General features: G+C 39.2%; 2 protein-coding genes across 4 annotated transcripts in view; both read left to right on the top strand.

Annotated features, from left to right (window-relative positions):
- dock11 (dedicator of cytokinesis 11) overlaps nt 1-9,394 on the top strand; it is a 75,893-nt gene extending 66,499 nt beyond the window's left edge. For 2 of the 3 annotated variants that reach the window (XM_037758750.1, XM_037758749.1), the window contains 6 exons: nt 1,959-2,105; nt 2,386-2,596; nt 4,384-4,574; nt 5,295-5,395; nt 5,545-5,683; nt 9,210-9,394. In XM_037758750.1, the coding sequence (XP_037614678.1) occupies nt 1,959-2,105; nt 2,386-2,596; nt 4,384-4,574; nt 5,295-5,395; nt 5,545-5,683; nt 9,210-9,299 (879 nt within the window). In that variant the 3' untranslated portion in view covers nt 9,300-9,394. Of the gene's footprint in view, nt 1-1,958; nt 2,106-2,385; nt 2,597-4,383; nt 4,575-5,294; nt 5,396-5,544; nt 5,684-6,598; nt 6,615-9,209 lie in introns of all 3 variants that reach the window. The other variant, XM_037758751.1, reaches the window with a different exon arrangement.
- Nucleotides 9,395-14,106: 4,712 nt separating this feature from the next.
- LOC119481557 lies at nt 14,107-26,642 on the top strand. The gene is made up of 10 exons (XM_037758647.1): nt 14,107-14,458; nt 17,815-17,945; nt 19,576-19,747; nt 19,846-19,936; nt 21,177-21,334; nt 21,462-21,592; nt 21,689-21,839; nt 22,924-23,023; nt 24,513-24,597; nt 25,543-26,642. Exons 1-10 carry the CDS (start codon nt 14,377-14,379, stop codon nt 25,630-25,632), a joined length of 1,191 nt encoding a protein of 396 aa, XP_037614575.1. The 5' UTR covers nt 14,107-14,376; the 3' UTR covers nt 25,633-26,642.
- Nucleotides 26,643-26,920: the final 278 nt, after the last annotated feature.

Raw genomic sequence — 26,920 nt, 5'->3', positions numbered from 1 at the left:
AGAACACCGACTTATAACCGTCAGGTTTTATGTGTGCACAAGGATCTGTGTATAATTTGCATGATTTAATCACCACAGTGGATTATCATGGCCAGTAGCTCTGCACTATGCAGTCATCCCACATATTTGCCCTGCTGCCTTCTGGCTGTAGAGATGTAATTAACTGTAGCAGAAGGCTTTTTATACAGTATAACGCCCGGACCTCACTGGATGCATTAGCAGTGTTTGACGGCTACCTCTCTCTCGCACGCGTGTGACGTCCACTCCGACAGCGTTTCTGCTGCTGCTGCTGAACTGCTACTGCCAGCCGTTTCTTTCTACATAGTGTTTGCCTTTCATAATGGCCATTTCATTTCATTATAAATGTCTTTTACATTTATTTTAGACAGAAAAAGGTTAAGAAGCGTGTGCTCATTTGTAAATAATAGTAATAATCCACAATTAAAACCCCGTACTTTATTCAATCATGGAGCCGAGCAAGTCACTAAAGCAGCTGCAGCAGAGGAGACGCTGCCGGTGTTGACCCCACAGGCGTGAGAGACGCAGCAGTCCATGCAGGCAGTCTGGTCCGGGCGTTATGCTACGTTCACACTACCAGCGCCAAAAGCAATAAAACGTCCAGCGTGGTCAGCTACATTGTCGGCGAGTCGCCGTTGAAGTGTTGCTCAAGCGCTCGTTGACGTAGTTATGTCTTTAAATAGCACTGGGGACTAGATAACGTTGTGTTTTGTTGAGACCATCTCAACTTTATTTTTAGCGTGTCACGCCCGACACGCTGCGTGACAGTTTGTAGCTTCATGCCACTGGCTTCCATTGAAAAAGACTTGTATAATGTTGCTGTGTAGTTCGCAGTGTGAACGTAGAGTTACGTGAAGTGGAGTGTAGTGCATGAGGAATTCAGCTTTTCAAATTGTGAGGAAGCAGGGAAACAATTTAAATACATGGGTATTATTAGTGTTTGGGACTTCTGTTAAAAAGGTTTTACAGTTAGTAGTGAAAATGGACATTATGTGTCTCTGTATTGTTTTGTTTTGGTGGACTGAGAACTGAGTGGATGCCCTTTCATCATGACACATAAATAATGTCTGTCCTAACGTGACTCAATCCATTTGTTGGGGATCGCGTAGGCGTGTATCACATCCCTCTTCAATGTTGGATATATAATGGAAATGTGCCAAATGTTGAAAATCTGGAAGTGAAATTAGAGTCATTACAAATATGATTTGTAAGAGCAGCTGAGTGCAACACAGTAACTCTTCTCGCCATGCAAGGGTTACAATTACAGCTTTGTGATAGCACTCTAACAACAAGCAGGTTCAAGTCCGCGGACGCAATAAACTGGCTCAAATAGCTGCAGTGACGTTAGTCAAGCAGAACACTTTCAGGAAATGTTGTGTCATGCAAATGCGTTATGCCAGTAAAGCAAAATGTGGTGTAAGTGTTGCATCTTACTTACAACAAGGCTATAAAATATGTTAAGAGGATTTCCTGTTTCTGTGCTATACAATTTCTCCATCATTTGTTAATGTGCATTGGGCCCATCTTTATGGAGGACGGAACCTGCCAAAATCAAAAACTAATCAATAAATATGTCATTAAATGTAGCAATAATAATATAAAAAAATAAATGTAGCCATTAATGAATTGATAAAATGTGACATGAATTGATATTTCTGTTTTAATTTGCTTCTTTATTTATTTATTTATGTTTGCATTAATTCCCTTATTTATTTACTCATCTGTTTAATTACCCTGTTCCCTGTAACCTTCCACTTGAATTCCCTCCACGTGTTTGAGCGGGTTACCAAGTGTGATTCAGAGCATGATTCACGCCACTGTTGGCATTGTTGGCACTTGAAGTTGATTGTAAGTTGTATTGAAAACACTGAAGGAAAAATAACATTTTAAGACCCGTTACTGAACTAAAAATGGACTGTCTCTCGTTGTGTTTTGTGCAGGGTTTCTTCGAGGAGGAGGACGGAAAGGAGTACATTTACAAAGAGCCCAAGCTCACCGGCCTGTCCGAAATCTCTCAGCGGCTGATGACACTCTACGGGGAAAAGTTTGGGCCGGAAAACGTCAAGATAATTCATGACTCAAACAAGGTGCGGTAGATAAATGGAGGAAGAACATAATGAACATAATGTTGGAAATGTTTCCTCTCCATGGAGTCATTGGGAAGTCTCGATTGACAAGATAAAATCTGACTTCTTTGGCTGCTCTTATTGTGAATCAGTGGAGGTTGAGGGGACAGCTTGTGTTGAAGCAGTCAAGAGGGATGTTGAGGGATTCTCAACAAGTCATCCGAGCCTCAATTATCTTCCCCAACTCTCTGTAGTGCTTTTTGCAATTCTATTTTATTTAAAGGTGATTGCTTTCCCTCAGGTAAACGCCAAAGACCTGGACGCCAAGTTCGCCTATTTCCAGGTGACGTTTGTCAAGGCGTATTTTGAGGAGAAGGAGGCGCCGGAGAAGAAGACCGACTTTGAGAAGTGCCACAACATCAACCGCTTTGTGTTCGAGACGCCGTACACGCTGTCGGGCAAAAAGCACGGCGGGGTGGAGGAGCAGTGCAAGAGGAGGAGCGTGCTTACAAGTACGTGAAACACACTCGTGCACAAAACACCTCATCATTTAAAATGCAACATGTTTAACACCACATTAATAATGCATTCATCTGTGTTATCATGATGACACATCGTACAGAGACAAAGCAAAGACCTCAGCATTACATCTCATCCATTTGAAGTCATAGTTAAAGGGATAGTTCGTAGTGGGGGTTGTATGAGGCAACTATCCATAGACTACCTACAGTAGATGGCGGTCGGCACGTATCTTAGGGCGCTTTCACAAGACATAGTCAGAGTGAAATTTATACTTTTGGTTTGTTTTGTATTTAGTTTGGTTAGCTTTTCACAGTTCACACATTAAAACCTCCAAATAAAAAAAAAAAAATAGCTGAGGGGCGCGTACGAAGGAGTGAATTTATCTTTATCGTCTCGAGAGCTGCCACTTCTGTGCAGGGAATCGCAGACTTTGATATACTGCTGTTGAAGTTTTTTCACTTTCACTTGGCACTGCTCTACTGTTCGCACAAAATCCCTTCACCTCTAGTTTATCTCCAATGACTTTATGAACGTCACTATTTTTATGGACTTTATTTAGCATGTTCTTCGGCCTAGATGTCCAGCAAACATCAGACTTTGTCCAAGTCAGTCCTCTCTCCCACTCATGTTAACCTGTCGTTTACTTGTGTCCATCTCAACAAATGCTCACACAGGCAGCCTGCGTTTGGGTTCGCTTAGAAACAGTCTGAGACCACCTCTCGCAAGCAATCTTGAACCGGTTGTTTTGGTCAGCACCAGAGTTCGATTAAAACGGACCAAATGTTGTCTTGTGAAAGCACCCTTAGACACCTAAAAAAATCAATATCAGTTGAAGTGTACGCTATATTTATAATATTTTCACCACCTTACCTTGCCGTCAGACAGCGTTTTCCAACGGGGAACTGATTATCTTTGCTCTCTTCAAAGCCACCAGACTCCTTTGACAAAAACAGTAATTTTACAACGCAGAACACGGGAGTTGCTGGTCTACCGCTGCCTCGATCGGTTGATTTGTTTGTGTTATTGTGTGACTTTGGTGTTTTAAAGGGTTAGTTCGGAATCACCAAAGTCACACAATAACACAAACAAACTAACCGATCAAGGCAGCGGTAGACCAGCAAGTGTTCTGAGAGGTAAAATTACTGTTTTTATCAATGGAGTCTGGTGGCTTTGAAGAGAGCATAGATAACGGCTTCAGTTCCCCGTACTGAAGTACTCCTGTCTGTTTCCATGTACAGTAGGTACTACACTGACTATAGATAAGTACCTCATACAACCCCACTTTCAAAAATCCGAACTATCCCTTTAATGTTATGTACAAAAACTAGAATCTTTTCTTACAGAGCAGATGTGCTTTGTTTTATTTTTTATATAACTTTTGACTGCCCAACGTGTGACCTCCTAAATGGCATTAAACATTAAAACAGCTGGTTACTGTAGTGAGGGGCAGCTGGATATTAGGATCCCTACAGCAACACTCTATTCAAGTATCTCTGGCTTATCTCATGTCATTGAGCCTTACTGTAAATACAGCAGAACAAAACAACAGATGCTTTGGCTCATTCTGATGGCTTTTCTTTCTGTGAATCAAAACAAATATAGTGTTGCTACAATAAGCCGTCAAACTTGTCATCGCATTTGATCCCTTTGCACATGACAAGCAACTGAGGGCTCACCTGAAGATGACCCTTTAAAGAAGCACATCCGGCTCATGTTCATTTTGTTCTATTTACATGCATGACCCAACCAGTTTTTTCCCTGCCCTCTTCGTCTCCAGCCGCCAACACCTTCCCGTATGTGAAGAAGCGCGTGGAGGTGTTGGGGGAGAAGCAGGTGGAGCTCAAGCCGGTGGATGTGGCCATAGATGAGATGAAGGCGCGGACGGCAGAGCTGACCAAACTCTGCGCCAACCAGGAGGTGGACATGATCCAGCTGCAGCTCAAACTGCAGGGTTGCGTCTCTGTGCAGGTAAAGGTCTCAGACACTCAGGGACACAGCTGAGGGCAAAATAAAATACCATAATAAACAATAAATATCACTTTTTATTACTTTTTATTTTGTTTCATCCAAACAAATTAAATCAAAGAGCCACTGACACACTGAGGGTCTGTGGTTTACAAAAGAGTCCATTGTCCGTGAGAATATTGTGAGAATACAGTGAGAATTTGCAGTAGCTGTGTAGTCAGTCTTATTCACAGTCTGAAGATGCAGCGGAGAAAGTTTGGTGTCAATTGAGCAAAACAATTGTGGGCGGAGATATAAATATATAAAGTTTTAGTGATGGACGTTATAATTCCTGCCAGGTTGAAGCATTTGAACATTTCTGCTCACTTGGGCTACATGTTGGCGGAAGTTGCAAAGTTGTAACACGTACGGCTAAAGCCAGTTGAGGAAGTTTAGCATAGGACTGGACCTATGTGCAAATTCCTCAAATTTTCATGCATGAAGATTGACAAAAACAAGATAATAATAACTGCTGCATAGCAAATCACACACTTTTATAACAGTTTATATATATAATATTTGTATAAAGAACAAACATGAACTGCTGTTATTGCGCAAAACTGGCCTGTTGTCGGTATGAGTGTCATGAAAAGGACAAATGGTGCGTGCGTGCTGATTATTATCTGTTTGCGTGCTGAACAGAGAATAGGAATGCTTAACACCTTGAGGCATGTCTTGCTGCAGGTGAACGCAGGTCCCATGGCCTATGCCAGAGCATTCTTGGATGACAGTAAATCCAACCAGTCTGGCAACAAGAAATTAAAAGATCTCAAGGATATTTTCAGGTACTCTTTGTCCTTATAATTAGCTGCTTGTTGATTCTCATTTTAATCTGTTCTGTGCCTTATTGTCCCTTCTTCCTCATTTCTATTATTAAATTAATGGTTGATTATTAGTTATTAAGTTTGTCGTTTTATTTTTTTTATAATTGCAGGCGTTTTGTCGAGGCTTGCAGTATAGCTCTGGACATCAACGAGCGTCTTATCAAAGAGGACCAGTTTGAGTACCACGAGGGGCTGAAGGCCAACTTCAAAGAGATGGTAAAGGAGCTATCTGACATCATCCACGAGCAGGTAATAAACGTCTGCGTACATTGCACCCCTATGACACAGACATTTATACTGCTTTGATGTGAGAGGTTGCTGCAGTGGATTGGAAAATCATCAAACGTGCACACAGGAGTGAGGCAAATCAATATGTATTAAATTATTTACTTATCTACAATATGCCATCATAAGAGCCAGTAACATAAAGAAAATGGAAACTGAGACAAATCAAACTGCACATACATATGAATCATTATTAACATGTGCCATGTGCCATGTTTTCTCTATCCACAAGTGAGTCACTATAATTTTTATTGCACCCATAATTACCTTGAGCAGCAGCAAAAGTTGAAGTCCACTTCACCGTGGTTTATTTTAGTGAATAGCTTAAAGTGCAAATAACCAGAACGTGGGCGGCGTGGCTATAAAAATCAACAAACAGTAAACCTGAGTGATCTTACTGGCACAGAAAGAGCCATTATCAACACATTATCCCTGCTGGTTACATTGCATAAACGAAGGCCCTGATTTCATTAAGACTTTGGGCCTAATGTTTCGAGAAGTTTTCAGGAGCCGCTATAATGTCCCTGATGCTTAATGTTTAACATTGGTGATGAATGTTCGGACTTGGGAGTGAGTCATAATGAGTTGCGGAAGCTGTGTTAATTTAACATCCAGAAATAATTGAAAACTGATTTCCTCTTGTACATTTCCTGGATAAATATTCAGTAGAATCAAGCTGATTTTCCCGACTCGTCTGTACGTGCTGTAATATCACGTTGCACATCATTGTGTACTTTACCCTCTTCCCATCAGTGGAATGTGACATCTCTGTGTTGCAGCATTGTTATTGTGCCAGCTGACATTTGATATAACTTTAGCTGCTCTGATTTCACTGAACTAACTGGTCTGCCTCTTTCTCTCCATTGTGCTGGCCTTTAGCTTTAAGGAAAAACAGGTAAAGTGATCATGAAGTGTGTTAAAGCTCCGTTTTGTCCTTTTTGATACCCATCAATTTTCAATTTGCACCCATTTTATGGTTGAATGGGTAATCTAAATAACATCAGTTCATCCAGATACAATGCAGCAATCAAAATGGAAAGACTCTAAAAGAAATGGGTGATTAAAGGGACTGTTTGTAACTTCTTACACGTATAAATCAATCCGGGTCGGTGTGCCATGCGTGCTCGCGTGTGGCTACGCTATTCAGACTCAGAGTCCAACACAAACTACACAGAAGCACCAAAACCGCAAAGTTCTATCTAGTAAAGCCCGTCTTGCAAAACAGTGTTGGAGGACGCGGGGGAGACCGTAGCTTTGGTCTCCAGGACCGGAGTCTCAGCTGTACTCTGCTCCTCTGCCTGCCTGCTTGCCTTCACTCAGCTCGCTCCACCTCACGTGCATGCGTGCACACTACACATTGCAGAAGAGTTAGTAGCTCTGAGAATATCTAGTGAATGTTCAGTGGACGTTTGTGCAGAAATAACTGCTGCAGCTCCTCCAGACCAACAGAGGTTTTCCGTGTCTTGTGAAGTGACGGGGCTCCGCAACGAGTTACGTTATCGTCTCCGACCGGGTGCCGGTGTCTCCCCTGTTTCCTCCGGCCGCGGTCGGGAGGCTGAGGCAAGAAAAGCCAACTCTAGGATCAGCAGTGATTCATGGAGAGACCTTCGTTTGGTCAGCTAACATTACTGCCAAGCAGCTGAAATATGCATTCAAACAGAAAAGATTTTAAGCATCCGAAAGGCATTCAGAGGATGAAAGTGTTTCTGGCGGACGTGCCAGCCGTTGAATCCGCCTTCGACAAACTTGCCAGATCACGCTGAGTCACGATAAGGTATTTACATTGCAGATTGTGGTCAACGCCTGCGCAGCAGATGGTGTTGAAAACATTGCAAATGAGAGATGCCACTAATCAAATGATGTTTGCTCACACAGTAGCATCCTGGTTAAGGTTGAAATATTTGCATGTCTAGACATGTAAAACACAACATCCTGGTCACAGATCATACTGCTACCTCAGTTCCAAAACAAACCAGGATGACCGGCAAAATGAACATCCAGGTTTCTATTCTGTTGTTGTCATTGTTGTTGTCAAACCTGTCTCCTCTGGAGCAGAGAAGAAGAAGAAGAATTCTGTCTTCTAGAAATGAAAGAGCTAAATGTTTTGTATAGATCGGATCGGAGAATGTATTGATCTGTTTAACAAATTAATTGCAGGATGTTGCCGTCTCATCACAAGTCAGCCATAAACTGAACTGGGCGTATCAACCTCTGACGCAGAAGTGATGATAACTTACAGTAGATGTTGAAATTGCACTAGAATGACGGCTAAAGCAGAAGTCGAGTTTGAGGGCTTGGCCGGATTTTGACGTGAGGCAAGTTGTAACAGACATTGCATGGATGAATGCCTGTTGGAGATAGATGCAATGTGATTTGTCAGGTTATTGATAATCAGATGAGACAGTGTTCCTCTTCATAACTGATAACCTGCAGTTTAGCGGTTTCTGGCACAACTTCACCTACTTCCAAGGTGCATGGAGGAAGGAAAAAAAGTCTGAACAGAAACTCCTGCAACACTTAGTAGTAGGGCTGTCAATCGAAAATATTTAATCGTGATTAATCACGTGATTGTCTATAGTTAATAGCGATTAATCACACATTTTTATCTGTTCAAAATGTACCTTAAAGGGAGATTTGTCAAGTATTTAATACTCTTATCAACATGGGAGTGGACAAATATGCTTGCTTTATGCAAATGTATGTATATATTTATTATTGGAAATCAATTAACAACACAAAACAATGACAAATATTGTCCGGAAACCCTCACAGGTACTGCATTTAGCATAAAACCATCTCACATCATAACATGGCAAACTGCAGCCCAACAGGCAACAACAGCTGTCAGTGTGTCAGTGTGCTGACTTGACTATGACTTGCCCCAAAACTGCATGTGATGATCATAAAGTGGGCATGTCTGTAAAGGGGAGACTCGTGGGTACCCATAGAACCCATTTACATTCACACATCTTGAGGTCAGAGGTCAAGGGACCCCTTTGAAAATGGACATGCCAGTTTTTCCTCGCCAAACACAGTGTCTAGTAGTACTTTCTATTTTGCTGCATGTAGTATTTAGTTTCTGCCGCAGCTGCTCCATCAGATTCCAATCCCAGATTTAATCAGCAATTCAAAAAAACATGCAAAGAAAGATCAGATCAGATGATGAGATATCAGAGAAATACCAACGAGTTTAGAAAATAAAAAAATGTGTGTTGCAAGGATAACATGACTTTACATACAGCAACGGGGGAATGCTATGTGGACACTTTCACTTTCACTTTCATCGTTTGTTGCAAGGTCATTTATAAAACTACTTTAATAACTTTGTTTTATGTATTTCATTGTACAAAACACATCTCATAGTGTGTCGCATTGTATCAGCCCATTCAATTCAATGTGTTGGGGCAGAAATAGAGATGATTTGAGTACGAGCGTGCGTCTGACATCTGCCTTTATGTGTGAACTGTTTGTGTTTTTGCTTTGACCCCAGATCTACCAGGAGGACATGATGCGCTCGCTGTTACAGAACTCCCTCCATGTGTTTCGTGCCATCAGCGGGACGTCCGCCAACCTGGTCTGAGCTCCGTCCCACCGGCCTCCCTCTGCCACCGCCGCCAACTGCCCTTATATAGAGGACGGAACCTGTCAAAATAAAAAATAAATAAATAAATGACTCAATAAATAAATATGTCTTTAAATATAGCAAAAGAGTAATATTAAAAATAAGTGTAGCCATTATTTAATTGATGAAATGTGACATAAATGTATAATTCTGTTTTAACTTGCTTCTTTATTTTTGTATGTGTAAAGAAATATATAAAGAAAATGATACAGAAATAAGTTGGTAAGGTAAATAAGTTTGTGGAAATGAATAAGGGAAATAAATAAATACATTAATGCATAAATACATAAATACATTAATGCATAAATACATTTTTATGTTTGAAAATAAATTAAAAGAAATGCAATGCAAAAATTAAATAAATAAAAAAAAACAAATGCAAAAATAAATAAAAAATGTAATGAAAATAAATACATCATGAGGCAAAAATGAAAATAAGTTTGGGGAAATAAATAAGGGGTGAAATGCAAAGGGAAAATCATGCATAAATAAATAAATACATAAGTAAATAAATACATTTAAAAATAAATGCAAATGAAAAAAAGAATTAATATAAATAAATACATAAATAAATAAAAGGGAAAATTAAACAGAAGAGTAAATAAATAAAGGAATTAATACAAAGATAAATAAATAAATAGGCAAATAAAAAAATATATAAATTTATGTCACATTTTATCAATTAAGTAATGGCTATATTTATTTTTTATTTTATTTTTTGCTACATTTAATGACATATTTATTCATTTATCAAGTCATTTATTTTTTTTTTTTTATTCCATCATCAGCACTTCTACTGTACTTGTACGTGCAGAAGATGGTTGGGGTGACAGATCGCAGCGCAGATAGTTGGATGTATTCAAACCACAGCAGCAGTATTTACAGAGAATGTATCGCAGCAGCAGCACCGACTAATGGTCAGCATGCCAGGTTCAGGTGTTATGCTGAGTCATGCTAGGTTGCACTTTTATTTCTGCCTTTGTGATGAACTGCAGGATTGACTGTTAGAGGCAGATACTGTACTAAAAGCAATTCTTTTCCGTCCTCTCTCTCTCTCTGCAATGTTGCCCTTCAGATCTATGCAGGACACCAAGCTCCCTCCACAATTCCTTTTTTTACTACTCAAGTCGACTTTTTAGAAGCATCTCAGTGTTTTGTTTGGCCAGGCTTTTCTAGTCTGTCTCAGCAGGGTGAGCATTAAGATAGTCAAGCCGAGGGTTCATTCCTGTGATAAACAGATAAGTCCCGTCTAAAGAGCAGCAGCTCCGAGTGAGCGCCGGGCAAAAGTTACTGCCCTGTTTGTTTAATGACAAATGCTTTCTCAGTGTGTTCCCTAAAAGTCAAAGAAAGGACAGACCTCAGGGTTGTATTAAAGCTGTGTGATAAAGCTGCTCTCTAGAAGGGTTTGCTTAGTTTAAAAGTAGCTCAATTACATTGTAAATGTAAAAAAAATATGTTGTATTAGAGGTATTTAATATGATTACAAATTCTATCAGAGCTTTAGAACAATCATGAAACAGTATTCTCTCTCTATGGGCTCCTTTTTAGACATTTGAAGTCAGAAACAGGACACACCGATTACAGCGGTATGATAATATTTACTTCAGTACAGGAAGTGAAGAGAGTTCCTAACATCTGGGTTAAGATCCAGTGCCTTTGTGCTTCTGAAACGACTCCCTTATCTCAAGTAATAAGACCTTCATCACGGCGCTGGTTATTTACAGTATTTCACAAGTGCTACACTGTAATTAGCAGATAGATGAATAATATTTAAGCAGATGTACATAACTTTGTTGCCATGCTGTATGTAAAGTGAATTCTGTATCCTTGTATGTTTGTACGTACTGTATGTATGTATTTATATTTGTAATGTTTTGGACTTTAGTCCAAATCTGTCCTAGCAGAGAGATTTTTTTTTTCATTTTTATTGCATTGTATACTGAAGTGCAGCTGCTTGTCAAACTTACTTTGTAAAGCCATTTTCCAATAAAACCTGGAAAAACTTATTGAGAGTTTGGAGATGATAAATTTCACCTATAATTCACCAAAAGGTGGCTAGAGCCGGCTCTGTGTTCATATGGACTGTCAGCTTGTTCCCATTCAGCCACAAGAATGTATGAAAATCATTGAGTTGCATCATGGGAAGTGTAGGATCCAACGCTTTTGGAGCATGAGTCATATTACTGGATCAAAAGCCAGGATATTTTGGCCTCTGCTGCATTGATTTTGACCTTTCTTTTCTTTAATCTGTCCCTTGTGAGCCCCCAAACTTTATGACTAACTTTATACAAAAATTGCTGGAGTAACCCCTTAAAGGGACTGTTTGTAAGAATCAGAAATTGGCCAACACTGTTTTGCAAGACGGGCTTCACTAGATAAAACTTTGCGGTTTTGGTGCTTCCGTGTAGTTTGTGTTGGAGTCTGAGTCTGAACAGCGTAGCCACACGCGAGCGCGCATGGGACACCGACCCTGATTGATTTATACGTGTAAGAAGTTACAAACAGTCCCTTTAAAATGTTTATTAGGTGGAACTAAGGGGCCCAACCATGGATGTATTAAGAGAACTGTATACAGCGTTGGAGGCGGGGCGCATGATGCCAAAATGGCTTGACTTCCTAGTGGAAAAGTACCCGGATCTTCCGGTGATCTTCTTCATCCATTGGGCCCATGGAGCAGGCGCAGTAGCGTCCGCTCGGTCACGCTGTCGTCACAGCTTGCTAACGCTTGCATTATGGGTAGTGTACGATCCAACACTTCTGAAGCATGACTCGTACTACTGGGCTAAAAGCCAGGATATTTTAACCATTATATTAACCATTCTTTTTTCTTTAATCTGTCCCCTATGACTATAAAACTTTATAAAAAATATTGCTGGAGTAACCACTTTAAGATTACAATTAATGTCTTCATATAAGAGGTGTTGAAGTGAAAACTTGCTCACTCATTTATGGATCAAGCTTGTCATAAAACAATGCAGCTGAGATCAAACGTACAGTATGTTTTGTACCATCAGTTTGTAGGCTGCTACTGTGCACTCTTGTGCTGTTTGTTGCTGCATGAAGCCATTAACCATAAAGTTAATCCGTTTATTGATTCACAGAGTCATCCAGAGCCTGACGACTTCCTGGAGGAATGGATGGATACTTGGTGGTTTGGAGCATATCGCACTTAAGATCCCAAGCATGCGCGGTGTGCCTTTCATTAAGAGAGAGAGTGAGAGAGCGCCTTTAACTCTTTACGCACAGTGTTTTATGGGTTGGTGAAAAAAAGACTAGGCCTAAGTTAGATCATTGTTGCCTTGTTTGAAAGTATTAATGCTGGACCATTGAACTTCTAGCTGGGATGCACATTAAACACCAGGATCCAAGAGCCAGTTAACCATTTATTCAGAGAGGTTAATGGGTGGAGGTTGAAGGATGGATAAGGGATGAAGATATGGATGATTTTTCTGCACAATAAACAAATTAAATCAATATATTACCATGCTTACCACAATTAGTAATAAAAAATAAGAGGTACGTAGTCATCTTACGTTATTAATGCATCGGCTTCTTAAGGCTGTTTAACATTCTCCATCCGGTACCTAATTATAACAAACATAAATTAATACAATTTAACAAAATATACAAACACTTCTTCTCAAAATTAACAGGTTGCCTTACTTACTCAATCTGACATTAGCTCACAGGTAAGTGGCCTATATTACACCGCTCCAAAACAGTACCAGGATCTATCAAGGGACTGTTTGTAACTTTTTACACGTATAAATCTACCGGGCCGGGATCCCATGCGCGCTCGTATATGCGCACTCGCGTGTGGCCGGAGTCTCTGCCTGCTTGCCTTCACTCACACAACGCACGTGTTCTCGCTGTCTAGCTCCACCTCTACACGTGCATGCGCGCACACTACACACTGCAGAAGAGTTAGTAATTCTGAGAATATCAAGTGAATGTACAGTGGACGTTTGTGCAGAAATAACTGCTGCAGCTCCTCCAGACCAACAGAGGTTTTCCGTGTCTTGTGAAGTGACGGGGCTCCGCAGAGAGAAACGTTATCGTCTCCGCCCGGGTGCCAGTGTCTCCCTGCGGGCACAGTCGGGAGACGATAACGTTTCTCTTCCTGCTTCAGCCCCAGAGGCTGAAGCAGGAAAAGCCAACACTAGGGTCAACAGTGATTCATGGAGAGACCTTCGTCTGGTGAAAATATGAAGTATGAAATATAAAGTGATATTGTGCTTTTAGCTGACGTGTGTCGCCTCACTGTTTTGAGCGATGCTCGTTCATGTCTATGTAGAGCGATCAAGCGCGAGCCCGACGCTGACTTTCGTTGATTTAACGGCCACAGGTGTCGCTGTTATCAAGCATTTCTGAAAGTTACAAACAGTCCCTTTAACTACTTACTCATTATTATTTTTTAATTTGTATATTTATATGTGTATATGCATGTATGTATATGTATGTATATATATATATATTTTTACTAACCTCTCCTCTCTCCATGTATCCACTCTATAGACCCAACCCAAGGCACACACAGAAATGTGCTAACTGGCCTGTCTTCACTGTTCTTGTCGTCCTCTTGTTGTTGTGTTAATGTATTGTCTTTTGTCTTGCAATATATAAAAAAAATATATATATATCTATATGTATATACATATAGATATATATATATATATGTATATATATATATATATATCCTCCCCTTCTCCAGACTCCTCCCCTTGATGATTAAGGTGACTCCGTGTCACCATCACATCTTTCCTCCCACTTTCTCTCTCTCACCAGCTCCTCCCTGCTGTTCCTGGTAGACTGAGCAGGAGCGCCTGTAGAGGACTATCAAGGTGCTTTTGGTGACTCTTTACTTCCCATTTCCTCTTGTGTTTTCTTCTTTTTCACTTTTTCTTCTTATAAACAGTAACATTACCTGTTAGAAGGTGTTTTTTTTTTTATTACTTGGAGCAGTTTCCCTAAGGACCTTGTGGACTTTACGCGTCTCCAAACAGGATTAAACGCTCCAAGACGCACGACGACAAACATGACTCTTCCTCGGGACTTTGTCGCTTTTTTAACCTTCATTATGGTGATAATGATGATGATGGTGTGCCACTGTAAAGCAGGTAAAAAAAGCTGACTTCATTAACCTTGTAATTATTGATAAAGGGTTTTTTAGTCAAAAGATCAGAGTTCAATTAGGAGGTGATTATGACGCACTTTCAGTGTCATTAAAAAAAAAGATTGATGTATTGATTGATTTATTCTCTCATTTTACTGAGATTTATGGCTTAATTTATTAATTCAAAAATGTTCCTATTATTGAGACAGTACCTGTTCTGTAATTAGTACATAATGAGGATTTTACTGGGATAAATACTTGACAGTCACAAATAGATAGAGAGAGAGAGAGAAAAAAGTCTTATCAATACACAAACACTATTTATGTCGAGTTTAAATGACAGATATTAATTTGGCTGCTCAATAATAACAGAATTTTCTACCTTTTACAAACTTGTTTAGATGTGGTTGCGCCTCTATTTTGCAATTACAGTGAACTGGTTTATATTAAAACTTGCAATATGTTGAAAATGTGACAATATGGTGCCAAAACAGACTGAGACAAGTTAGTAAAAGTGAACTGAAAAAAATCCATTTCCTGGATCTCTTTCGAGGATATAAAAAATATTTCTTTTCTTGCAATTTTACAGTTTTTATTTTAATTTGTTAAGAAAATTCTAAGTGGATGCACCTGTAAACTCAACCAATTTAAATCTCAAAATAATAAAAGGAAAAAAAACAAAAACAATAGGCAAAAAAACAACATCCTTTCATCATTATTGACATCTCAAGCAAAGTTTTCTTTCATGTTAAAAATCCCAATGTGCATAACTAACTAGTCTTACAGATGTCAAATCTGAGGACAATTTTATGTTCCAATGGTGATTTTATCTGGATTTTCAATACATTGGTTTGCCTATACACTGAGATTATGTAAGATCATTTTATTATTATTTTTATTTATAGGAATATAATGTAAATATATTTTGGGACATTCAGTAAAAAACCTGCAAAGGAAAAGTGTTTTATGAGAGATTAAGAGCCACAACTCACCAATCAATTACCGTGATTGGGAAATAGACGCGCAACAAAAATGATGAAGTGCGTCAGATAAGCCTACACACTTGACTGCAGTGTTTGGTTGCTATGTGCAGACGGAAGTGAATTGTCTTTCATGACGTAGCTTTTTTTTCTATTTTAAATTTTATAAAATAATGTCTGGTTTAACCTCCTAAATATGAGCGGTGTCGAGACGCGTCATTAAATGTCATTAAATGTCATTAAATGTGAATTATCAGTGGTTATACGCCTCATAGATGTGGGTCAGCAGGGCCCTGCTGCACCCACTAGTAGGTTTTTATCATCGATTCACAAGTAGGGTGACCAGATCCCAAGACCCCATGACTTTATTCTCGTAATATTACGTCTTTTTCTCTTAAACTTATGACTTTATTCTCATATTACCACTTTTTTTTTCTCTTAAACTTCTGACTTTATGCACATAATTTTACAACTTTTTTTCTCGTAAACTTCTGACTTTATTCTCATAATATTATGACTTTTTTTCTCGTAAACTTCTGACTTTATTCTCGTAATATTACGACTTTTTTTCTCTTAAATTTCTGACTTTATTCTTGTAATATTACGACTTTTTTTCTCTTAAATTTCTGACTTTATTCTTGTAATATTACGACTTTTTTTCTCGTAAGCTTCTGACTTTATTCTCATAATTTTACGACTTTTTTTCTCGTAAACTTCTGACTTTATTCTCGTAATATTACGACTTTTTTCTCGTAAACTTCTGACTTTATTCTCGTAATATTACGACTTTTTTTCTCTTAAATTTCTGACTTTATTCTTGTAATATTACGACTTTTTTTCTCGTAAGCTTCTGACTTTATTCTCATAATATTATGACTTTTTTCTCGTAAACTTCTGACTTTATTCTCATAATATTATGACTTTTTTCTCGTAAACTTCTGACTTTATTCTCGTAATATTACGACTTTTTTTCTCGTAAACTTATGGCTTTATTTTCGTAATATTGCGACTTTTTTTCTCGAAATCACAGATTTATTTATTTTTCCTCAATGTGGCTCTAATACTCTGTCGTAGAATCACTCATGCCACTGTTTTACAAAGTAAAACCCCAAAGACTTTGACGCACCCGATTCGGACTGTTACCAGCTCATTTAATGTGCGTTATCGGTCGTTATGAGAGTATGTTTCTGTGGGACAATGTGGGACACGTTACCAAGGCTGAGAGGTAATCTACAATTTAGATTTAACGTCTGTCTAATTTATATTCCGCTAAAATCTGCACAGTTTACGATACAATAACGATAATACGATAATACTTTATTGTCAGACAGGTCTGAAATTTGTTTTGCATCACAACAGTTCCATTTGCAACATCACAGAAAGGACAAAGACAAGAAACAAGGTTCCATACATTTAAACATTACAATCACAGAAGACGATATTCAGGGCCCTTCAACGTACATTTGATCTGGGATTATTAGGCTCCATATTTAGTTTTAGGATTGACTGGTGTACAAAAGAGTGCTTCAGTCTAACCCTATTAAATCGTATCTCCGATCTGATGGTAATAATTGATAGTCACTGTTCAAAACATGGTTGGGGTCAGAGACGATGGTGTTAGCCAGCCTTAATATGTTATTATGATAGGCTGATTCATAGAATTTCTCAAGGGGGTTGACCTACAATCTTTGAGCAGATTTTCATTTGGTGAAGCAGTTTTGACTTTAAAGTAGTGGACAAACTCTTGTACCATGTAGTATAACAATACTGTAGAACATTCATAATCACAGTAGTAAAAAACAAAAGACGAATTTGTTTACTCGCCCCAAAAGACCTGAGCCGGCGGAGAAAGTAAATTCTTTGTTTTGTCTTTTTACAGACAAATTCAATGTGGTCACCTTGTGACTTTGTGGTAATTTTTCCCCGTTGGGCGTAGCGTAGTAAATACGGTGAAATGTGAATAATTATGAGAATAAAGTCAGAAGATTATGAGAAAAAAGTCATAATATTATGAGAGTAAAGTCATGAGTTTAAGAGAAAAAAGTGGTAATATTAGGAGAATAAAGTCATAAATCTACGAGAGAAAAAGTCGCAGTATTATGAGAATCTCGTAATATTACGACCTTTTTTTTTTCTTGAAATAGTATGACTTTATTCTCATTAAATTAAGACTTTTTTCTCGTAATATTATGACTTTATTCCCAAAATCTCAGATTTTTTCCCCCCTCAATGTGGCCCTAATTCTCCGTCGCAAATAATGGCCTAAATGTAAAAATAATTCAGGCTAATGATAACCTATCCTCCTATGAATCTTTTTTTCCTAACAGTGTCTTCAATTCTTCAGCTTATTAATTATTTTTTTTAATTTCTTGTCCTACAGATTGGCCTCCTCCACCCAGAAATCTGAAAGTTGTATGGCTCGACAACTTTACGGTGAACGTGTCCTGGCTGGAGCCCGACGGTCTGTCGGGCCGTGACGTCTGGTACAAATACGATGATGAAAAAACTTCTGTAAGAAACATGATGAATCTGGGTCTGTTGGGTATTTGGGTGGTCTCTAGGTTGTTACCTCCACTTCACTAAAAGCTTACATCACATGCACCTTTAAATTACTTCACTGCCAGACAAACGTTTTACTTTATGTCATGTATTTGATTATTTATTTAATTACTCATTCATTGGTTTATTTATTCATTCATTCATTCATTCACTAGAAGGAACAATTTAGAAGAATCTTCCTTAACTATGCATACAAAGAATCTCTGGTATCCAGATTTCAGAGTCGGCTATTGTATGTTGATTAGATTATTAATAGACCATAAGATTACTCTTCCTCATGACAACAAAACACACTCTTAAAGGGACAGTGTGTAGGATTTTGTGGTTTGATCTTGTGGTGTGGTTTCAGATTGCAACCAACTGATTTTCTGTGTTCTTTTCGCGTCTGTCAAAACGCTATAGAGGGTTGTTTGACACCTCAGAGCCACCGTACATGCGAACGTCATCATCAGAAATGGCATACTACATTAAAAAATAACTTTAAATTACAGTTAAATTCATGTATATTATAACGTAGCAGACCTTACTAGCTGCCAGTTATCTGCAATATTAGCATAAATGTAATTTACGCAACAGCTTTAGGTGTTGTCGGACATTAGAATTGCAATATGTGTCATAAAAAACAACATTTTTTAAATATTTTTTGTGTATGAAGACTAAGAGGAAAATGTGTCATGTTTTAAGGGCACGTGGAACAACATTTCACAGAACATTAGTCATCAACTCCGTTCTATCCCTTATAGTCACCTAGTTCGACACTCCTCTATCGACTGTACAGTAGCCAAACCATAATTTGGATTTGTTCAGGTTATAAAAAATTCCTATAGAAACTTGAATTTTCCAAACTGAATCTAAACAGACAGCCTAAATGCCAAATGTTCTGGTTTGGGTCTGAAGGTTGGGGTGAGGTAAGGGAAGGAAAGTACCCGTCTACTGTCTACATTTTCAGGGTGTAGAGAAAATCAAGAAATCCCTTATTTTTTTTATATCAATATTTACAACGATGCACAAAGCTTGATGAAAATTAATTTAAATGTTTTCAAAATAATATCAAATTTAACATAAGGAAAATGCTAAAAATGAACGTTATTGTAGTGTTGCGGTAGTTAAGGGCATTTAGTAAGAACAAGTGATGAAAACCATAAAAAATAAACCTGTTACAGATTAAAATCTTTATTGTAATTTATTTTAAATTGTGTGTACCTGTTTATATGTATTACATAGTCTGATGGTCAAAATTAATATTCACAGAGGTTGATTTTTTTAATTTGGGAGAGTTAAAAGTGACCGTAGTTGCAGAAAGACCCATAAATACAAACCATGAATTACTGTGAAATCACAGCAATATATAATGTTGTTAAGTTATGAAGACAAATAATATGCAAAAAAAAGATGTGAATGTGTGAGTTTTATGGAACGCACAAACAATAAGAACTTTTCCAAACTGTCCCTTCTTGAAGATGCATGACCACACTACTGCGTTGTTTATTCGTTCCTAGCAGACCTCCATCCCGAGGTGGTTGGAGTGTTTCAATATATGTTAGCATAGCTGTCATTGAAGCCTGTGTTGTTCTCCCTCCAGTCTGTGGATTGCAAGAAATGGAGAAATTTCACAGAAATGCTTCTCACAGAAGAGACCAATTCTGATCGCTGGACGTACTTCGTTTGGACCGCTGGACTTGGCCCTCTAGCCTGCAACAGTAGGAATCACAGCACGATCATGAACATTACCATTGAAGCCAAAAAGCCCCGAGGTAAGAAGCAGAGAGCTGAAACTGTACATCATGATGCATTTAAGTCATATATGAATCTTGCTACATGTATGTGACGTCTTTGTTTTTGTGCTGTGCAGCCGAAGTGAAGGACATCAGATGTTTCACCTCCCTCAATGAAAGGAACTGTTCCTGGACCCCAGGAAGTCAATCGTTTAACCTCTCCTATAGGTGAGCATCACAGCAACGCCACAAAATAATAGTGTGTATAAATATTTCTGCATACTGGGGTCCCTAAACAGTCTTGGAATTACATGAATTGGGTATCACTGTAAAGCTGAGAGTCTTGTGGATCCAATGAGCCCAACTGTATTCATGTGTGATGATGTTAGTCCCCATGGGAGCAATTTCATTGTAGTGAGACCATTTTTTGATACTTGACCTCACTGTATAAAATGACCTGTGGTGACCTCTAGGATAATCACAGCCTCATGAAACTTTACAGCCACAAACTAGAGACCTAGAGCATTCAGAGGATGGATGGCTTTCCTAGCTAGATTGACAATAAGGGGGTTTCTGAGCAGTTTACACAACAGAAGCGCCCGCCATCCAATCGTCGAATAATGCAATTCCTGCAGAAATCTCCAAATGTCAAAAGTTTCTGATCTCAAATCACAGCATGTCTTTTTCTATGGTGTTCCTCAAGGTCTTGGTGTCTTAATGTGGTATTTTGGAGGGATTATTGATCATTTTTATCAATTCTCGAGTGGTAGAAAAGGTTAAATTAAGCATCAAATCTGTGTTACAAATAGCATCAACCCAAAAAGTGCTGCAACAGTTTATGAGACACAAGTGAACATGGGAATGACCATCATATACTTCCATCATAATGTTCTAAACCTTTATACACTTTTACAATTTATTTAAATGAATTCATTCATGTTTATATCTGATTTATGACTAGAACAACTTGACACACAGTGCTGAGCTGCATCTCAAATTAATCTTCAGGTTCCCAGCTTTCGGATGATGTACACCACTTCTATGTGACATCTACTGTTGACCTGCTATCTCCACCTAAAGACCCCCTGTACCCCCCCTAAAAGAAGACATAAACGGCTCTATTGTGGGTCTCAGAGGGTTACCACAGAAATTAACACAAGTAACTTTGGTCAAATCATGTAGCAGCAGTTTGTTTTTATTTAATCAAGTGAATAGAACAGAACAACAGGCCTTAAATGGGATTATTTTTAACAGAAAAATATCCCCTCATATCTTCGTTTGTAGCATCCAGCCTCTTAGCGCCAGGATATTGTGATCTCTGCATGAAAGAGCTCAGTCCACACACAGATATTAATAGGGAGCAGATAATCTGTGGGCTTTATGAACATCTAGTGGCGACTGAAGGGATTGCAGAAACGTGTTTCAGCTGTTCAATTTCTCTGAGCACCTGTTCATTTTGTCATTACAGGATTTGTGGAGCCCCTGACAATAAGCGTTTAGAAACGTGTGATCAGCCTTACAGCAGTGCGACGAGGAATGGTTGTGTCCTGAAAGCTGACGCCGGCGTTGACATCTGTGTGCATGTGGACTTTGGAAATAAGTCAAGCTCCTTTAAAGCTAAACATGGTTGGTGTTACCTCTAATAGTTTGATGAAAAAAATAGAAAACATTTGCTGTTAAAATACTTTTTTTGTTTTTAGTCTTTTGCTGCAGAGTATAAGTGGAAAGTAATGTCCTTTTACAATCTCTTCAGAGATACATTCACCTAAGATGAGCATCAGAGAAGTTGGAGATCACCTCAATCTGAGCTGGACACCTCCAGAGATCGGAATAGGTTGTAGCTGGGTATACAAGGTCTGCTACAAGCGGTGCAAACAGCCCGAAGTAAGTAGTCAAATTGACCCTAAAATGTTAAAGTCACATAGTTCCTGTATACCTGACAAAGTGCAACACTGGTTTTGTGTGCTTACCATTTTTTAGGTGTGTCGGAATCAAACGATACAACAGGGAGAGACGCATCAGATGCAGATCATCTACGATAGAAGCTGCCGTTACGAGTTCAAATCCAAAGTCAGCGCGGGTGCAGATTGCCTGACAGTATCCAGCGACTTCAGCGATGTTGTACATTATGGTAACAGCCCAAACAATTATACTTACACTGATTTCTCAGTACGAGTATTAGGGCCACATGGAGGGGAAAAAGAAATCGGTGATTTCAAGAATAAAGTCATAATATTACGAGGAAGAAAAACATTTCCTCCTCCACAAAAGAGGCAGTTTCCCCATCAGGTCCGTGTGGTTCTTGCTTTGGAAACAATCTTTTCAAGGTCCTGAAAATGATGATAATGTGGTGATGATGAGCCATTTGGTTATTTGTGAAACCTAAACTAAAGTATAACTTCACAAGATGGTCCACGTTCCTCATTTTCACACACGCTGCTCTATTTCCCCTCTAAAATAACACGTAAAATTACTACTTTATAATATTATTACTTTATTCTCATAATACTCCGATATTTTTCTCTTAGACTTACGACTTTATTCTTATAATATTACAACTTTTTTTCTCGTAAACTTATGATTTTATTCTCGAAATCTGAGATGTATTTATTTTTCCTCAATGTGGCCCTAATACTCCGTCGTATCTCAGAGTTCATTAGGTGCACTAAAACAACATTTATATCAACTCAATTATTACTAAATGACACATTGAGATGGACTTTTTCTTGCAGACTATATTTGTCATAGGATCCCTTGACCCATAGAACCCATTTTCATTCACATATCTTGAGGTCAGAGGTCAAGGGACCCCTTTGAAAATGGCCATGCCAGTTTTCCCTTGCTATAATGTAGCCTAAATTTGGAGCATTATTTAGCCTCTTCCCAGAAAAGCTAACATGACATGATAGGTACCAATGGATTCCTTAGGTTTTCTAGCTTCATATGATACCAGAATCTTCAATCTAGCATTAAGACTGAGCCTGCTGCAGCCTCTTAACGACAGTAATGTCTGTCTGGATCCCAACGGTCTTAGAGGGATATTGTCATGCATGTCATGTTTGGTGGGTTTCCTGCACATAGACATTATGAACTGATGCTTTTTATGACAAAAGAAATCATTGTATTTATTGCAATGACCTTGGAAGTTTCTCCACTTCTTTATATGCTGCAACACTCTTGAAAGCTGAAGGAAATGTGTCTCCTCTTCATCACAGGTACAAATGAGCCTCCTGATGAGACGCTGACTGTGGTTGCCATCGTCATCCCCATCATCCTGTCTGTCTGCATGATTCTGTCCTGCTACTGCTTCAGGAGGTATGATTCGGAAACAGAACAGTAGGCCCGACTGTACGAAGTACATTTCATAGATTGCCCACATTACCAGAATTTTGCAATCTATTTCGAGAGTGGATGTTGTAAAGCATATACCTCTGTGCAACAGAAAGGGTGATTTGGTGACCAGATTGTCACGAAATATGTTGTGCACGAATGCCCTTTTAAAGGGATAGTTCGGGTGTTCTGAAGTGGTGTTGTATGAGGTACTTATCCATAGTCAGTGTATTACCTACAGTAGATGACAGTCGGCACGCCCCCCAGTTTGGAGAAACAGACAGGAGTACCAGCACGGGAGCAAAGCAATGTACTGCTGTGGACAGGGGCAGCAGCAAAACGGGTTTTACCCAACCTAAAAAAATCAATATCAGTTTAAATGTATGCTATATTTAGAATATTTTCACCACTTTACCTTGCTGTCAGACAGCCCTTTCTGACGGGAAAGTGAAGCTGTTATATCCATCTATGCTCTCTTCAAAGCCACCAGACTCCATTGACAAAAACAGTAATTTTACCTCACAGAACACAGGAGTTGCTGGTCTATCGCTGCCTCGATTGGTTGGTTTGTTTGTGTTATTGTGTTACTTTGGTGTTTTAAAGAGTTAGTTCGGATTCACCAAAGTCACACAATAACACAAACTAATAACTGATCAAGGCAGCGGTAGACCAGCAACTCCTGTGTTCTGCGAGGTAAAATTATTGTTTTTGTCAAAGAAGTCTGGTGGCTTGGAGGATAATGGCTTGAGTTCCCCAACGGAAAGGGCTGTCTGACGGCAAGGTGAAGGGGTGTACACTTAAACTGATATTGATTTTGCTGCTAACTCCGTCCACAGCAGCATATTGCTTTGCACCTGTGCTGGTAGTCCTGTCTGTTTTTCCAAACTGGAGGGCTTTCCGAGCGCCATCTACTGTAGGTAATACACTGACTATGGATAAGTACCTCATACAACCCCACTTCAAAACACCCAAACTATCCCTTTAACCTAATCATCCTGGTGGCTTGAGCATGCCACCAGTAGGCAAACTCTGAAACTTAGAAGTCACAGGAAGTTGCCTTTACTTTTAACTGCACCTGGCTTACTGAGAGCGCTGCCACTGGAGTGCTTTAGGGTTTAATTAGAGGACAGAGTGAGCGTGTGGGTGGAACATAGTTAAGATACCCGCCCCACCTTCAGGCACAGATAGGGAGGTGTTTAAAGGTGAGTATCATAGGAAAGGAATGTTCATTGTGCACGAAGTCATTTAGGGCTTCCAAGACATATTTTAAGACATATACTAATGCTTTGCTTTGAATAATAATCTGCGTCTGATATGATTTTTCCACATAAAAGTTCAATATCTGGTTCTAAAAAAGCAAAATTATGTTTGTTTTTCTGAGACAAAAACATCTCCCTGTTGACATATTCCTATATTTTGGAGGTGGAAACTTTGCATGCTGGTTGTTGATTTCTGTCGTCGTGTGTGTTTGCAGGCACAGCTCCATTATTTGCCCCATCATACCAGATCCTTCAGCAATATTCAAGGAAATGATGATGAACGGAAACAAAGAACTTAAGGTAGGAAAAAAAAGTAGAATTACCACCTCGCGGTTGTATGCCTCCGCCAACCAGTCAAGTTGTGGTTTACATCCATGTCTGTCTAAAATGTCATCATTTTATGCTATTAGATATTTGTGTGAAATTGTCATATGGCTTCATGAGGCTTCATGTGCACACAACACCACCTGTTGGTCAAAGAGTGTAAAACAGGCAGATATATTCCTGATTTGTGGCAGTGGTTTAACTGAGCAGAGGGCAGTGAATGTGCTTGTGTAGGTATAGGAAAATGATAGATGGGAGACATTTTTCATTTTTATTCAAGAATAATAAGTTCTCAACTGCGTTTCGGACGTCTTCATCGGTCTAAAACGATACAAACCTCAATACGCTCTTCACAGAAAACTTACTGGATTACTCGACACACGCTCCGAAGCCTCGGCACAGCGCCAGACATCACTAATAATTAGCATATGAAGCCTTGAGTTATGGCCCAAAAACGTGTTTTGTGGGGTGACAGTGACCTTTGACTACCAAATGGTAATCACTTCATTCTTGAGTCCAAGTGGATGTTTATGCCAAATTTGAAGAAATTCCTTTAAAGCGTTCCAACCAGTCAAGTTGCAGTTTACATCCATGTCTGTCCAAAATGTCATCACATTTTATCCTGTTAGACATTTGTGGGAAATTGTGATAATTAGCATATGAATTCTTGAGTAATGGCCCAAAAAAAAACGGATTTTGTGAGGTCACAGTGACCTTCACCTTTGGCTTTGACAACCAAAATTGATCCTTGAATCCAAGTGGAGTGGATCCAGGTGTTTGTGCCACATTTTTAAGAAATTCCCCCTATTTGCATATCACAAGAATGTGACGTAAACATAATGCCTCCGTGGAGGCATAATACAAACACTCTGCTACTCACCTGCTCTCACAAACAACTCATTGCTCTCTTCTGTTTTTCAGACCACAACAGGGAGTCTGTACACGCCGGTGCCAGAACCCATCGAACCCTGCAAAATCACCCTTGTTACCGAAAACAGAGAAAACTCCTGACATGTACACATACGCTGTGACGCCTGCAGTGCAGCTGGACTTCCGCTCTGGGCGAATTCATCAGGGAACATTTTTACAGAGTAACTGAAATGCTTGCTTCCACTGACCTCTTCTGGTATAAACGTCTGTTGCACGTCTAACAGGTGTGGTGAGAAGTGAGCTGCTTCTGTGAGAAGAACTTCAACCACTAGAGGTCGGCAACAAACAAGATATTCAGCTGCTATTCACTTTTTAAGGTACGCTGCTGAGGCCTGTCTCATACAGGATAAGGAAATGAATCCTCAGAGCTATGCCTTAAAATAAAGCCACAAGGCTTATGGACCCGGAAATACAAGCAGGACAAGAAAGTATTCTCATGCCTGCACTGTGCTGATATCCTCCTGTTGAGCACTGGGGAGGAAGAGGAGGATGAGGGCGGGCCGTGTGTTTGGTTGGATAGAGTGGAGGACTACTGTATTTAAAGGGAGCTCTCCTACTGGTAAGAGGAGCTGGATATCTGTTGTACAAATCTACTGTAAGAGATGACAAGAGAATACAAATAGGAAGAAGGTGGGAGAAATAAAAGAGGCATATGTCTTAGCACGGCGTGAGTCTGGTTTGTTGGAATGACGAGCAACTGGCAGTATGACTGTCGACATGGCAGCAAGACAATGGGCAGGAAGCAATAAATGGAAAGCACATAGTGATCCCTAAACTTAAAATATGTAGTTAGTTTGTGCACACCTTTTTTCTAGCAAAGAGAACAATACTAGAGCAGAGCACACATTAACCACATTTCAACCTGTCAGTCTGTTCATTTGTGTGATGTGATCTTGTTTGCTCACACCCAAATCCAAAACGCCATGTCACCATTAGTCATACACTCTTCCTTCCTTAAACCCAGGAAAGCTTCTTTTTTATTTTTTTGTCTCTTGTTGCTTTGTTACATTTGCAGACACTTATTGTTGGGCGGTTGGCGACGATTTCCCGCTGCTTTAACAGAGAATAAAGAAAGAGAAAGTGAAAATGTTTGTGATGACGTGCTGCTGGTTATTTATTCATTTATTTATCTGGATCCCCATTAGCCACTAACCAAGGTAGCAACTACTCTTCCTGGGGTCCACACAAGTAAACATTACAACATAATATAAATTACAAATCCAAGGGCAAAAGGGAACAAAAAACAAACAACAAAAAAAGCAATAAATCAACAACAATAAAACTAATGATGATAATAACAATGACAACAGGCATCCACACTATAGTCAAAATAATAAAAACAGCGTATACAGTGACTGAGAACATAAAT

Source organism: Sebastes umbrosus, chromosome 22, assembly GCF_015220745.1.
Source record: "Sebastes umbrosus isolate fSebUmb1 chromosome 22, fSebUmb1.pri, whole genome shotgun sequence".
NCBI classification, from domain to species: domain Eukaryota; kingdom Metazoa; phylum Chordata; class Actinopteri; order Perciformes; family Sebastidae; genus Sebastes; species Sebastes umbrosus.
This window is presented reverse-complemented; position numbering and strand designations above follow the sequence as displayed.